Source organism: Nilaparvata lugens, chromosome 3 (genome assembly GCF_014356525.2).
Source record: "Nilaparvata lugens isolate BPH chromosome 3, ASM1435652v1, whole genome shotgun sequence".
In the NCBI taxonomy this organism is placed as follows: Eukaryota; Metazoa; Arthropoda; class Insecta; order Hemiptera; family Delphacidae; genus Nilaparvata; species Nilaparvata lugens.
The window spans coordinates 4,736,417-4,753,222 of record NC_052506.1 but is presented as its reverse complement, the minus strand read 5'-3'; the positions used below and the strand labels follow the sequence as shown (position 1 = coordinate 4,753,222).

Below are 16,806 nucleotides of genomic sequence, written 5' to 3'. Positions count from 1 at the left end.
CTTGGCATCAAGAGTGAACCCCAATAGTCGGACCGGCTGCAAATACTCACTGACATCAGATAGAGAGAACAATATACTTTGGGTTTTTGCCTCATTCAGAGACAATCTGTTTGTGAGAACCAATCACGAGCTCTATCATACAGCTCCATCACATCTGCTTTAGCTTGGGTGACACTCTTATTTGCAGAGAACAAGGAAGTGTCATCCGCATAGAACAGCACATTTCCCGCTAGATAGTAGTGCAATCATTTATTGCTACAAGAAAGAGTAATGGGCCCTAACAATGAGCCGTGGCTCTAGCTCTAGCTCTAACCATAAGTATTAAGGCTGTGCAAAGGCTAAAAATAAACTTTCTGGTGATATTTTTCCAAGTTTTTCGATTTGTATATCATCAAGCTATCAAAAAAAAAAAGTTTTCTCAGAAAAACATTTTTTTCCGATCATTGCTTTTTGAGAAATGAGCGCCTAAAGTTCAAATTTTTGGGACAGAACATTTCAAATTTGGTAAGAGATAAATCCATGAGATTCAGATGATAATTCCTCATGGTTTTGGTTTAATAAAACAAAAATGTTTTGAAAATATTATTCAATTTACTAAAAATGACCAAAAATAACTCAAAAAAAGTTATTGAATAACTTGATTTATAGGATAGATTCTTCATGGTATTGTTGATCTATTAAAACAAAAGTTTTCTGAAAATATCAATTTTTAAGATAGTTATTCAATTTACTAAAAATAACAAAAAATAACTTTTAGTTGAGTTATTTTTGGTAAATTGAATAACTTTATCAAAAATTGATATTTTCAGAAAATGTTTGTTTTACTAGGACCACATACTATGAAGAATCCATCCACTACATCTCATGGATTATTTCTTACCGAATTTGAAATGTTCTGTCTCAAAATTTGAATTTAGGCTCTGATATCTCAAAAAGTAATGATCGGGAAAAAAATGTTTTCCTAAGAAATCTTTTTCATTTTGATAGCTTGATGATATACAAGTGCAAAACTATGAAAAATATCACCAGTAGAAAGTTTATTTTTAGCCTTTGCACAGCCTTTATTTAAGCTGTTGAATGAATTATTAAAACATTATAAAATGAATATACATAATTCCAAATAGAAAAAATTGGCTTTTATTGCCAGAAATACAGATTAATTGTATAATTTGAAATGAAATACAAATTAATAGAATACTCTAGTTTTGGCTTGGTAGAAAATTATAATGTGATGTAGCTCTAGCCATAAGTATTTAATTAAGAAAATGTATAAAATAGAATTATAGTACCCTTTAAAATTAATAAAACAAAAATACAAACTATGACGAATGGCGATTTTTTATAACCTGACGATGGTGCAATCACCCAAACTGGTAGTTACAATTTATATTCTTGTTCTATTATTTTATTAATTCTAAAGGGAACTATAATTCTATTTTATAAATACAAGAAAGTAGCCCTGAATTCATACATTTTAAATTGAAGAAAATGTTTGATACTAAATTATTACAATGAAAGATAGTATTAATAACACGTGAAGTGAATAACAAAGTTTGATTCACCAATATAAGAAAAATAATATTGTTTCATAAAAGTTTGCCCTGTGGAATGGAAACAGCGTATAGTAAAAAGAATGTTGGTCCATAAAAGTTTATAAGTATGTGGAATTGAAATAGCGTATAGTAATATGTGCATACATCTGACTCATTGTTTTATTACACCAAGGGCCTATCCTGACACTACATTTAACACTAAACAACGTTCACTTCTATAGGTATGATTGCATCTATATATATAAAAGCGAAATGGCACTCACTGACTGACTCACTCACTCGCAGAACTAAAAATCTACCGGACCAAAAACGTTCAAATTTGGTAGGTATGTTCAGTGGCCCTTTAGAGGCGCACTAAATCTTTGGCAATATTTTAACTCTAAGGGTGGTTTTTAAGGGTTTAAAGTTCGTCTTTTAGCATGTATATTCTTCTTATTCTCTTAATTATAATTGAAAAATGTCCATACCATAAAATGTTAACATAAAACTATAATCTAGAGAGAGTACCTCTTCGAAACAGCTGTTAACTGGTAACTAAATAAAAAATTCTGTCAGGTTGGCATTAAGTTGAGTTGGCTTTGTTAGGTTGGCACCAAGTGAAGATTGAAATGCATTTATCGCGGAAAATTGATTGGGCACTGCTACATCAATCAGAGCTATTCCTGGAATATTATATACTTAGCCGTCAGGCTCGCTTAGTCGTTTAGTCTGGACCCCCAACTGGATCGTCGTAACATATGATAAAAATGCTGAAATGAAAAATGCAGGCGAGCGAAGCGAGCCTGCTGATCTCATTTCCGGACGATCCAGTCGGGGTCCAGGAAGCGGAGCCCCCTGGCTAGACGGATATGGCGAGCGAAGCGAGCCTGACGGCTAGTTTATCATATTAATGTGTTTCATACGGGGTTTAAACGAACAGCTGACATTCTACGTTTAAACCAAGTATCTGCATGAGACCACACAGAAGATATTTCATTTTCATCTAAATACTATGCTTAGGACTTTGAAACATATGAAACACAAATATGATAAATGCAAATATCTACAAGTAATCGTGGTTTAATGATAAACGTAGATTGTGAATATGGTCCTAAACTAACCGATTTATACTACTGTCCACCGCTCGTAGCTTGGCCTCTGGAAGGAATGCAGTCGATCTAGTTTTAGGCGTGACATATGACACTGGAGAGCCAGGTAGCGAGTACACAAACGCTATGGCCTATTTGCTTTCGCCAAATGTAATCGAGCAATTTCCATCCCACCAAATTTGTAATAATTTAACCAGCGATCTATAAGTGAAAAATCTGGTGTGGTGCACTCACACAACTTTCCTTGCCATTATGAAAATTGATCACCTGACGCTAGTGTTCCCGCGCATCTCAAGTCTACTTATAAGCAAAGATCTGAGCCAGCTGGTGACAGGACAATAACGCTGGATACACACGAGATCTGCTATCTCTTCATAGTTAATGATTCAATAGAATCAACAGTTGCCAACAGTCTGCAAATGAATAAGCAATTTTTTTCAAATTTCAAGCTAATTATCAATTTTAGGTGAAAATGTTACTGAACATTGATTGTAGAGATTTTTATGCTCAATCTTTCCACTTGAATTTTTGGTTTAAATTGTATCTGAAGCCTGATAATTGGGAATCTAAAATCAATCTTGCATAGATGGGGGGGAGCTTCTGAATTTTTAGATATGGGACTTGTGGCAGTTGATTTAGCTTATCAATGACTTTTTGGTATGAATTTGATCAAAATCGTTGGAGCTGTTTTCGAGAAAATCGCGAAAACCCTGTTTTTGACAACATTTTCGCCTTTTTAGCCGCTATCTTGCATTTGATCGAAATTGTTCGTGTCGGATCCTTATAGTGTAAGGACCTTAAGTTCCAAATTCAAGTCATAACATTAATTGGGAGATGAGATATTATCGTGTACACAGACGCACATACACTCATACACACACACATACCCAAAAACCACTTTTTTGGACTCAGGGGACATTGAAACGTATAGAAATTTAGAAATTGGGGCACCTTAATTTTTTCGGAAAGCAATACTTTCCTTACCTATGGTAATGGGCAAGGAAAGTAGAAATTACATAAATTAATAAATCGCTATAACTAGTTCAATAAATATTTAAAAACGGCTACTAACTTGATGAAAAAATAACACAACATTTCGACGTTTACTCCGGTCAGCTGCGGAAACAAAACTGAAAGCTGAATGGTGAATAGCTTTATTAGTGAGCACGGTTTGTAGTCACACTACCGAGTCGTCAACAACATGGCACCACTCGTTCATTTCCCCCCTACGCCTCAGACGCCAAGTTACGAGCGGTGGACAGCACTTGTGTATAGTGGAATCCACTTTAAACTGTAGCATTTCTCACATACAATTTATCTATTCTGCAAGTTTAATATTAATCTGAATATAGCTTAAGCCCATCCTAGTCTTTTCTCCTTCAAGAATCTCTTGTACTAATAGATGAATAAACAAAGTTCAATAACTTTTAAAAACAGTCATCAGGCTAATTTGCAGCATTCAATCTATTGTATATGGCTTCCACTTCTTTTGAAATAAAAATAAAATCAAAGTATCAGTTTTATATTGTATTATCGCATGACATGTTTCAGCTCAATAAGAGTCATTATCGTATGCAAATAAAGAATAAAACAAAAACACAAAGTTGAATTGATAAATAAATATAAAATTGATACCTTCATTGAATTTTCATTTCAATACATATTTTTTCATTTCAACATACATACTTATGAAAATAAATAAATCTCTCGTCTTGTAATTCAGGACTTTTCCAGAAGTGGTCCCAAATTTAAGGTCAACATAACTTCTCAATCGTTCACTTTATCTTCCTGTCTTCTCCTCTTCTTTCCTTTCTTTTCCTCAAACATTTCTTTCTTCCTCTTACTACAGAACTCGTCTCCTCTTTCTCTTTATTCCATACATAAATTTTCATTTCAACAGTCCAATAATATTCACTGTTGCTTGGTAAAGGTAGGCGCACACAGATCGTCATCGGACGGACGGCACGCATCGGACGATTAGATTTGATGCATTGTTTTCAATTGGAGTGCGCATGCCTATACGATGCGGATAGGTATGCGCACTCCAATTGAAAACTATGCATCAAATCTAATCGTCCGATGCGTGCCGTCCGTCCGATGACGATCTGTGTGCGCCTACCTTAAGGAGTAAAACAATATTGAAATAAACAAGTATTACTACTGTAAAATAGGTTTATTATAGAATCCATTTCAAAGTTTTCAACACAAAATTAAATATATTAATTTATTATTATCATACATTACCATTCATCGGCAGTTATTGCAGCCACTTGTACAAAGATAAAAATTAGAGAATACTTTTTATGTACAATTTTATAATACACAGTACTTACAAATTGTACAAATCACTATATATAAATAGTATTTTCACCAAGTTATTATTTTAGAATTCACAAACAGAACATCATAATATCTTATACAAAACATTTGTATATATAGCAAGCAATGTGTGTTGTATATATTATAAACTATGTCAACAGATTAGAAAAAGAAAATCTCCCTCCCCTAATGCATTACACCCAGGTCACTTGAAGTGTTATGTTGATGAGATCAATTCCAACTCAAAAATCCAACGCCCAAGTAAACCTGTCAACATAAAATCATCATTATTAATTTATATGTAAATTCAAAGGTTGACATAAGTTCATCAAATATAAATATCATCAATCACCAAGTCATAACAATATGATTTTCTGTTTATACTGGCACGGTTTTACGATTCAAAAGTAGCTTCGTTTTTGAGATACTTCATTAAATTGTACTACACAACAATAGTTATCGGGAAATAACTACAGTATTTTACGTTCAACTTTATAAAAAAATCATAACACCACAACATAACCTTCCGGTAGTCGCGCCCTACACAATCACACGAGCAGTCGCGTGTTGTATTTATAACAACATCCAATTTACCAAATATTATGTACTCTGTTTACTGTCAAAACATATTAATCAATTGTCTTTCATCTTCTTCTTTGATTATTTTACGCCTATGAACATTTGGATGATTACCATTTCATAGCTCAATAAGGTACATCAAGCAAAGCCATCAATTCTGAGTTATTGGTTCGTTTAAAGTCCCCGTATACAGTCTTTCCCTATCTTCTGCACAGTGCGACTTATGCACTGTCTCGACTAAATGGCATCTAAAGACTGAATCATTGCTCGGTTGATACTGCAACTCAGTGGTGTGATAGGGGGAAAGTTTAGGAATGTATAGGTGACTAATTCACTGACACCACCCCATTCAATAGTTTTGTGCAGCAAAAAACTGACACTGTTGTACTTTTTACAACAGCGCGACAGCCGGAAGGTTAAAAGCTTAACTTGTTTAGAAAAGGGAAGAGCGAAAATGTTGAATCAAGTTTAGTGTAGAATTTGTATTTTTGTGTTTTTAATTACAGAGTAGTGTTTAGTTTGTAGTCTGTTAATTCTCTGTTGACTTATACATGAGTATGGCGAGGTCCACGTTATAATGGCAGTGGAGAAAGATAGTAGAACAGCGTTGCTGATTCTCTGGCTTGTCACTACCTTTTATAGAGGAAAGCTGATACCGGTATGTCTGCTATGATATCATGATATCAACTGCTCATTCTTGTCTAAAATAATCAATTACACAGGGTGATTCTTAATTATGGTAAAATTAATTTAATACGTGATAGTAGAGGTAAAAATAAGAAGAAAGTTCGTATAAACATGTATCCATAAACGCTCCATTAGCGAGCTATACAGGGTGAAAGATTTCGCCCGGAATTCAGTTCATATGGTGAAATACACCGATGCTGAATTGTTTGGGGACTAGTTTTTGAAAAACTTATGACGGATTCATATGAGAAAATATCTGAAAAATTGAATAGATCTAGTCTGGAAGCTGTAGTGTGAGAAGTTTTTGAGAAAAAAGTTGAAATATGCAAAAAATCGAAGTAGAAAAACACAGACCTCTACGTTGATGCCCAATAACTTTCTTTAATGACCAGTAAACAAATAATTTTTCGCAATAAAAATTGTAGAGAATTTAATTCTGAAAAGAATTATGTAAGCTGTGTAAACTAAATTTAAATAAGAGTTAAATAAAATGTATTCTTATGTAGTACATTACACCACAAAAATTTGCTGTTTTTGTGTAGTTGAGAAGTTGATATTGTGGTAATTATTCATATTGAATGAAAAAGACTAAGAAATTGTCAAAAAACCACTGATTTTAGTCAGATCAAAATCAGTGGTTTTTTGACAATTTCTTAGTTTTTTTTTCATTCAATTTGCTGTTTTATGAGGAAAGAACTAAATTTGAGATTTTTGCATATTTCAACTTTTTCTCAAAAACTACTCACACTACAGCTTCCAGACTAGTTTTATTCAATTTTTCAGATAATTTTCCATATGAATCCAGCATAAGTTTTTCAAGAACTAGTCTCCAAACAATTCAGCATCGGTGTATTTAATTATAGGAACTGAATTACGGGCGAAATCTTTCATCCTGTATAGCTCGGTAATGAAGCGTTTATGGATACATGTTTATACGAACTTCCTTCTTATTTTTACCTCTACTATCACGTATTAAATTATTTTACCATAATTAAAAATTATCCTGTATTTTATGCGTCAAGAAAATATATTTTTCAATCATTGATTGATACATTTTCATGATCGAGATTAATTATTTTGCATATTAATTACATTTCTTCTTTGTGGAAAAACGGTATTGCATAGATAGAAAAGGATGGCGCTCCCTGCTTTGTCGAATGATGGACAAGGATAGCAACACCAATGTTATTAAATACTGCGTTCAGTGTGAACAGCTACATGCAAGTCACAACGTATTTCAATGGCACTTTCAGATTTTGTTTTTCGGCTAATACATGACAAATTATATTTATAGTTTATTATATTATATTATTATATTATATTATAGTTATATTTATGACTGCACTTGCAAATACACGCATTAAATGTGATCACACCCTTACGTTAACCTCACTAAATTAAATTAGCATGGATGAACATTTTTACGGCAATGGAACTAATACTCACCGACAAACCAGGCCGTTATACCTTGGCCGCCTTGAGGTAGTTGGCGGTGAGGCCTGCCTGAATGTGTCGCATGTGCACTCCGACACAGTTCTCGAACACCATCCGGTTGGCAGCCGACAGCTTGCCTCTGATCTCGTCCATTGATCGTGTCAACACCTCCACCTCGTATGCGCACCGCTCCGACTCCGACAAGCTCTGCAAACGACAAAGTGGGACACGATAAGTGACACGTGCGATGTGGGACTACGATAAAATCACCCAAAGACAAACCGATACCTTATTTCAAATTCAAAATAATTTGTTGAAAACATTTGAAACATAGTTGACATTATGATCTGACTTGGAATGGCAGATCATTTGGGAAGACAGTCAAGGGTCATAGTGGATTAAGGTAGTGTATTTGTTAGTTTATTTTTTATAGTTTTCTGGAGACTTATAAAAATATAAGAAATTGTGAACTTTTTGTGTAGTTGAGAAGTTGATATTGTGGTAATTATTCATATTAAATGAAAAAGACCCAGAAATTGTCAAAAAGCCACAGATTTATTAATACTAGAAAGACCGGTTTCGGTTATTACACCATTGTCACATCCTTTTTCATGCAGAAAGATTAAGTAAAAAATAATAATTACACAAAGAATAAAAGGTTCAATTTTATTCAATATTTTTAGGAGTAAATCTAACATTTTCACCATAACATTTGAATTGCAATTAAAAGGTACAAACTTGTTTCTCTTAAAATAGTAAAGAAGTAAAACTACAGTTAAATTCGACTCAATTTTAGATTCCCCAGCACCCTAGAGACAGGGGCTTCTTCCGAAGCACTCTGATAAACTTCATCAGAGATAGAGAGGAGTTGATCAGAGATTGAATTCGGTGTAATAACCGAAACCGGTCTTTCTAGTATCAATAAATCTGTGGTTTTTTGACAATTTCTTAGTCTTTTTCATTTAAATTGTGAAAACATAATTATCAAATATCAGACTTGACAAGCATCACCAATAGTCCGGGAGATATTAATTTTTACACGGCTCTATCTCGAAGACATGAGTAGATGCCACCATCAGACCACCTCGAGCCCCTGTGCACCTGACAAGTCTCATCACAGCATGGGCCCGAGGGGGATCCAGCACCCTAGAGACGGGGGGCTTCGTCCGAAGCACTCTAATCTCTCTCGAAGACAGAGAGGCCCGATGCTCTTTCCTTCACTAATCACTCCCACTACCTCACGGCATTCTCCCCACCAGTGGCGGCGCTTGACCTGAACAGTTGGGTGAGCCAGTGGTGGCAATTGTTGGGGTGTGGATGGAAAGGGAGGGGTGCTTTATAAAGCATATTCAAGTTTACAAGTTGTTACACAGGTAGACTATAAACTAAACTTTAGTTACACTGAACTAAACTTAGTTACTTTATAATTATCACTGATAATTATATGGCCCAATGGCGTTGGGTGGTTACCTTGACTTGCAGCATTAGCGCTGTGAGGTCGGTGATGAGGTCTATGATGGTGGCGTCCTTGGAGTTGGGTGGTGCCAGCTCGGTGTGGTAGCGGGACACCATCTCCCGCGCATCTATCAGGCTGCGCTCCTTCAGGTGCACCGGTGTCAGAATCGACACCACGTCCATTTCAGGATTGATCTAAACACAACAAATAGCTTACAATAGGTCCTGCTTATGGTACAAATGTATAGACGGTTCAGTTCAAGAAAAAGGTTGAATTGCAGCGGCTTGAGGAGGAATGTGTACAACGCATGCGCTTTGTTTCTCTCGCAATCTGCTTTGCACTTAGGCATCAGTTTGGAAACCACGAGTTTATGAACTTTAAGGGCCGGTTTCCGAGCTCGGGATTTAGGTAAGTTCTAGACTTTAAACAGCTGGAGTCAGAAAATTGGCTTTCCAAAAACGGGGCGTAGACGCAGTAAATGGTTGCAGCAAAATAAATCTTTATTTTCTCATTTCTATAATTGGAAACGTTTTTCCTTGACGAAATGAAACAATCCTAAATAATTCAAAATAGCTGAAACTTCACACTATTTTCTATTAATTTTATTTTGTGTTCAATTTTCTAGTTTTTTGAAATTTAATTTAAACCTGACTTTGACTTTGACTACGACTACGCCCGGTTTCGGAAAGCCAATTTTCTGACTCCAGCTGTTTAAAGTCTAGAACTTGGCTAAATCCCGAGCTCGAAAACCGGCCCTAAGAGCTTGTTCACATGACAGCGATTTACGCTCGGTTGTCGCTCGATTGGCAAATCGCTCGGTTTGCCAGCCTCGTACACATGACAGCGATTCATGAGCGGTTTGCGCTCGGTTATGATAAATATTACTAGGTACAACATCTATGTACTTGATCACTAAGTTACTCTTAAACATATATTACTGCTCTGATCGAAACCGCTCGGTTGACTGAAGACATGTGTACGCTCTCATGCCTGCTCTAGTATATCGAGCCGCACGACAACCGAGCGGTTGGACTGGAGACTACAACCGCCGCGATTCGCCGGCGACTACTAAAACCGAGCGATGCATGTGTACGGCACCATGTGTTTCCCTATACCTGGCAATCGCTCGGTTTGTCAACCGCGCGACAACCGAGCGGTTATTGTCTGAGACTACAACCGCCGCGATTCACCGGCGACTACTAAAGCCGAGCGATGCATGTGTACGGCACCATGTGTTTCCCTATACCTGGCAATCGCTCGGTTTGTCAACCGCGCGACAACCGAACGTAAATCGCTGTCATGTGAACAGGCTCTTAGTCATTAACGTAAAATTTCACATGCACCGTACGACTGTACAGCAGGAAACTGGAACGTTAGACAGTCACTTCCGATTGAGTTGTTTGTGAGTACTTGCAGGTCAGCTGTTAAGCTGATTTCATACCGCTGTAGCGTAGCTTGAAATATGTCTTCGAAAGATGTAGCTGTCGTATCTCCCTACGTTAAATCTACGGGATGCTGGTGCGAAATGATTAATTAACTTATTGAATGTAAAAGACTAAGAAATTGTCAAAAAACCACTGATTTTTGACAATTTCTTAGTCTTTTTCATTCAATATGAATAATTACCACAATATCAACTTCTCAACTACACAAAAAGTGATTGATTAACATTGGGAGATACGTCGACTACATCTTCCGAATCTTAGACCAGTTATAGAATAGACACGCCCCATTGTATATTCATACTGAAAGTCGATGAAGCCAAAATCTACTAACATATAAGATAAGATAAGATAAGATATTTATTGACAATTAACTTATAATTAACTTATCATATCGCCCCATCGTGACGTCATCATCGTATAGAAAACTTTTCTGTAGAGTTTGTTTACATTGTTTTCCTTAGCAGATTGTGTCTATTTCAGAGGGAGCGCAGCGGAAGTTTACCATTTTCATAAATAATAATTTACTCCCATCTGAAATAGACACAATCTGAAAGTTTTCTATCGGATGCTGACGTCAAGATGGGGCGATATGGCAGTAGATGTTGGCTTCAGAGGCTAGACTTCCCAGCGTGTCTATTCTATAACTGGTCTGAGTTCCGAATACATATTTCTAGCTACGCTACGGCGGTGTGAAATAGGCTTTACAGAACTATACTACTAACCTACTATAGAAGACCTACTCTGAAGTTCTTAATACAAAGGATTGATAACTTTAATTTGAATAGAACAAGAATATGATCGTAGCCACAGCATTCATTCATTCATTTATTTTCAAAGGCAACTACGAGTATTTTAAGTCTAGGTGATAAAGAGGGGATGAATGGCAATGCCACACAAACGCTTCCATTTTTAAATTTTCAATTTCATTTTTTGCCAATTAGAATATTCAAAAATTACTGAATATTAAAATTTGTGATTGTTCAATGAATTGATTGATTGAGTACTTTATTCATGTAGATTACAATATATACTGGCTTATACATAGCTTACAATACAGCAAAATTATAGATAAATTTACAAAATATAAATTAAGAAAATAATTATTGAGCTGTATATGATATGAAAAAAGCAATTTGTATAGTATTGTTATGCATCTACATTAATTGGCGGAGTTTTGGACATATCAATGTCCATTCTTCGGAAAGAATATTCGAAGTATCCTTCCCACTAACTCTCTACCAAAATGAGAGAGATGATGAAATAAATGAATGAGATATGATGAAATTAATAGAAAGCGGTGATAAACGGAATTGGAAACTATTTCAATTCAGAGATTCATTTGTCAACATAATCACAATCAAGACAATTCAGAACCTTTAAAACCTAAATGAACAGAACCTTTCAGGTTGTGTTAATACACTAGAGAATAGACAATTTGAAATCTTGCAGATCTGAGGCACTCCCAAAAATACATTTAGTCTAAAAATGTTGTGCTTTAATAAACTAACCTATGGAAAGGGTACTTTATGGCTTCTATTCAATTTCAATAGTAAGTTAAATTGAAGTGCACTGACCTCTTGGCAATATAGCTGTACATCGTTGAGCATAGTTTTGAGATTGTCATTAATGAACTCAAGTTCAATGACGAGCTGAGCATACTGTTTCTGAAAGTCACTCGGGATCGGCTCGTTGAACGAGGTCTTACGCTCGTACGTGTCGTTCATCTCCCGTAGCTGGTCCACTCGGATCCGCTTGATGTTCAGGATGTTGTTTAGTCTCACCTGAAATTGAAAACATTAAACATTCAGCTATCACGGTTTCATTGGTGAAGGTTTATTTAATAATTTGCCTGCCTAGGTATAGTTTATAGGATAGGTAAAGAATAATAAATTATTATTATATCTATATAAATATATCGCGAGTTCAATTTACAGCTCAAGCCGTCTCTCGCATCCCACATGCCATCTCACTCTATCCATCCAATCTCCCTCTGCTAAATTCCTCACGCGCATGTCACTCTTCACTTGCTTCATCCAAGTTTCAGGTGGTCTTCCCCTCTTCCTTCTTCCTCGTGGATTCCAATTCAATATCCTTTTGGGCCACCGATATTATTATTATTAGATATTATTATATCTATGAAATGAACGAGGAGAGTGGAGGAAGAGCCACAACAGAGAACTTCGAAACCTTTATAGGGAGCCAGATGTAGTATGCGAGTTCAAGTGTAGAAGGATCAGATGGGCTGGGCATGGTTTGAGAAGAAAAGAGGACAGCAATCTCAATCAAGTGTTGGAAAGAAATCCAGAAGGAGGCCGATATGGAGAGAATTGGAGCAACCGAGGAGGACGCGGAGAATCGAGAGAGGTGGAGGGGCATTGTTGGTGCGGCTAAATATCTACTTAGATATGTATGACAGTAAGTAAGTAAGGTATAGTTTACCTATATTTTCTAAAGGCACATTTACACAATCAAATGAAGTATCAAGCCTTTGATGGAATATTGATCGAGTTGTATGAAGCGAAAAGCTTGTATAGTAAGTTTTAACTTGTCATAAATTTTAGGAGTGCTGCTTCCTTGTATGTTGCAGTTTTATAAATGACGAGTGGGAAAATAAATAAAGAAATCACCCCCTCCAATGCTACCCTAGTATGAAGGATAGTTTCAACAATTGAAAATGAGATGGTTTCCCAACTCTAAATTTTGGTAGGATCACTCAAGTAATAGCCTACTTTTCTTGGTGTAAAAGCAAGATGAACTTCTGAGCTTTTTGACTAGTATGGGTATTTTGACTTATCACTATTTACAGTGATCATATTTCAAAGCACTTTTTTTCGTATATTCTTCATAATGGAAATATATTTGCAATTTTGCTGGGTGTGTTTAAATGAAAATTGTCCAACCTAGCCCAGATCTCCCTTGTCCTTTAATCAACTTCTCCCTAGCCCTAAACTTAACCTTCCGGAAGTCGCGCCCTACTCAATCACACGAGCATTCGCGTGTTGTAATTTTCACAACATCCTATTTTCTATGTATTATGTACTCTGTTTACTGTCAAAACATATTAATTAATTGCATATTAATATTTCCATCTCACTGGGTTATTTTACGTCTATGAACATTTGCATGATTACCTTTTCGTAGCCCAATAACGTACACCAAGCAAAGCCAACAATTCTGTGTTATTGGTTCGTTGGCAGTCTCTTTCCCTATCATATACACTACTTATACACTGTCGCGACTAAATGGCACCTAAAGACTAAACCATTGCTCGGTTGATACTGCAACTCAGTGGAGTGATTGGGAGAAAGTTTTGGAATGCATAGGTGACTCATTCACTGACACCACCCTATTCAGTAATTTTGTGCAGAAAAACTGACACTGTTGTACTTTTTTACAACAGCGCGACTGCCGGAAGGTTAATCCAAACATAAACTCATTTAATGCCCCCATTTGCATTTTTAGCCGGCTTCTATGAAGTCTGGCTTCTATGAAACAACAAAAGTATTCAAACTCATAAAACTGTTCTAAAACAAAACAAAAATTAAATGTAAATTGAAAAACAAAATTGCTGTCAATAAAACTACTAGTAGATCTGTGAACAGTAGACCTCGCGCTCAGTAAGTTACATTGACCTGTTGTCATGTTTTCTCAAAAATATTAATAAATAGTTTGTTTATCAATTTAAAATGTCTAGAAAAAATCCTAAATAAACATAGAGCTTTCTGTCCTATCGTACCGTGACGTGTCGTCCCGGAATGTGTGAGCGCTGTTATCAGGTCTGGCTGCCGTCGATACGCCAATCCAATTAACCCATCAGAGAACATTCTGTGTTGTCGTGTTGGCGAAAAATCGGTGTGTTGAAATTAACAAAATAAACTACAATAATGCTGATTTCATACAAACTTCATTTCTCACTTTTCATGGTTTTATAAAAATCAATTTCTTTTCAATAATATTTGTTGCAATTTTTTATCAGATTAAAAAAGAAAAATATAAAAAAAATTCTGTCAATAGCTCCAAACTAGAATCATGGCCTCAGCTTATGGAAAGACAAAGTTAGTAGACAACTGTCTACTAACGTTGATGGAAAGATACATTTTCAAGATGTTCGATGTTTTTGAACGGGTAGTATTATAGTCCACTAGACAGCTGATTTATGATGAATAATTCTAAAGTCTGATTTTTACGGTAATATTAGCGTTCATAGGAGACTCCTTTTCCTTTTGAATTATCCTTAAAATGCAGAATTTCAAAAAACCGTATGTATACGTCGACGCGAAATTCAAAAAGGAACATACCTGTCAAATTTTATGAAAATCTATTGCTGCGTCTCGCTGTAAATGCGGAACATGAATACAAAAATCTGGTGTGGTACACTCACAAAACTTTCCTTGCTCATATTTGAAACTACGATCAATCTTTTGTATATGTGTATAAATAATTGTTTTCAGAGTACTTTTTTCCTTTGTGTAAATTGTGAAATTCGATATTTTTTTTTTTAGTCGTCATTTTTTTAAAGTCGTCAAAACAACTGTTCTACAGATGAAATATCTCGACTATGTGTTCTTTTTATGAACTGCTCTACCTACCTACCTCATGCACGAGAAGGAGGTTACAAAGTCCATTTCTCAAGGATGGGGTGGACCCCCATTAGTTTCCCAGAAAGGAGTCTCATGCCAGTTAATAGATAGAGCTGATAAATAACTATACAGAGTTTGAATTTGAAAAAAATCGGTCAAGTTATTTTGAGAAAATCGTGAAAAACATGGTTTTTTTAGTAATCATCCGCCATTTTTCTCAAGTATATTATGGAGCTCATGCAATTTTCTCAGAAATGAGACTCATGTCAGTTGATAGGGCTTATAAATAGCTATCCATGGTATGAATTTAAAGAAAATCGTTAGAGCCGTTTTTGAGAAAACCGTGAATAACATGGTTTTTTAGTGATTATCCGCCGTTTTTCAAAAGAATATTACGGAGCTCCTGCAATTTTCCCAGAAATGAGACTCATGTCAGTTGATAGGGCTTATAAATAGCTATCCATGGTATAAATTTGAAGAAAATCGTTAGAGCCGTTTTCGAGAAAACAGTGAAAAACATGGTTTTTTTAGTAATTATCCACCATTTTTTCCGCCATTTTGAATTCAATTTTATTGAATTTCTTATTGTCAGATCCTCATGGTATTAGGACCTTAAGTTTAAAATTTCAAGTCGATCGGTTGATTAGGAATGGAGTTATCGTGTCCACACACACACACACACACACACACCAACACCCAAAAATCATGTTTTTGGACTCAGGGGACCTTGAAACGTATAGAAAACTTGAAATTAGGGTACCTTAATTTTTTTTGGAAAGCAATACTTTCCTTACCTATGTAGAAGGGCAAGGAAAGTAAAAATATAAACATAAAGAGAAATGCAAAACAGTCGACTTGAATCTTGACCTCACTTCGCTCGGTCAATTAAGTAACGCTGAGACAAACTCAAGTAACTGACACGAGTAAGTTTATTTTATAGTTTCAAAAATTAAATTGAAAAACTCACAATCTTCTCTAGTATCTTGACCGGGTAGTCCCCAATCTTGTGATCCTCGCCGATCGGATAGAGCGTCATCTGCCGCTGGCCTCCCGTGCCAGCATGGGCGGCCGAAGTGAGACTGCTGGCGTCGTTCAGCGTCAGCTTGGGGTAGACTGGCTTCAAGGCGCTGCCCCCCAGACCCCCCGCACCGCCACCCAGCGCTGTCAATCCCCCCGCCACGCCGCTCGACGGACGCGGACGGAACATCGCCACGTACGACGCTATCGATATCGTTTCCGGAGGATCGTTGGAATAGAAAACAACATTTTTCCTCCACCTACAGTTTTATAAAAACTGCAAATAAAATAATTTTTAAAAACGTGCGTGACCAAACAATGTGTTACAACATAATCCAAAAAGTAAACAACTGGGCTGCGCTATCTGTCGGCAAAAGTTGTAGCAACAATAGCCGCCACAACTACAACTATGATGAAGTTGTTCCCGTTTCAAATTTGATTAGTTAATGAGGAATATTCGTTGGCTGGTATTTTGAATAACATGGAATATAAAAATATTTATACATTTTTTGGTATAGTGATATGAAGTTTGTAATAATTTTAGTATACAAACATAAATTTCGCATATTGATCAAATGTCTGGTTGAGGTATTGAATTTAGTTGGTTTAATGACTAATCTATATGCTTCCTCATCTGAGCTTAGACTT

At 35.9% G+C, this 16,806-nt stretch overlaps 1 protein-coding gene across 1 annotated transcript in view; it reads right to left on the bottom strand.

Annotated features, from left to right (window-relative positions):
- Positions 1-4,799: 4,799 nt before the first annotated feature.
- Positions 4,800-16,806, bottom strand: part of LOC111059033 (protein lin-9 homolog) — a 33,023-nt gene continuing 21,016 nt past the window's right edge. Inside the window, exons 10-12 of the mRNA XM_039422651.1 lie at positions 9,131-9,310; positions 7,673-7,867; positions 4,800-5,227 (exon numbers count right to left, since the gene is read on the bottom strand). Of these exons, the coding sequence (XP_039278585.1) occupies positions 7,688-7,867; positions 9,131-9,310 (360 nt within the window). The 3' untranslated portion in view covers positions 4,800-5,227; positions 7,673-7,687. The remainder of the gene's footprint in view (positions 5,228-7,672; positions 7,868-9,130; positions 9,311-16,806) is intronic.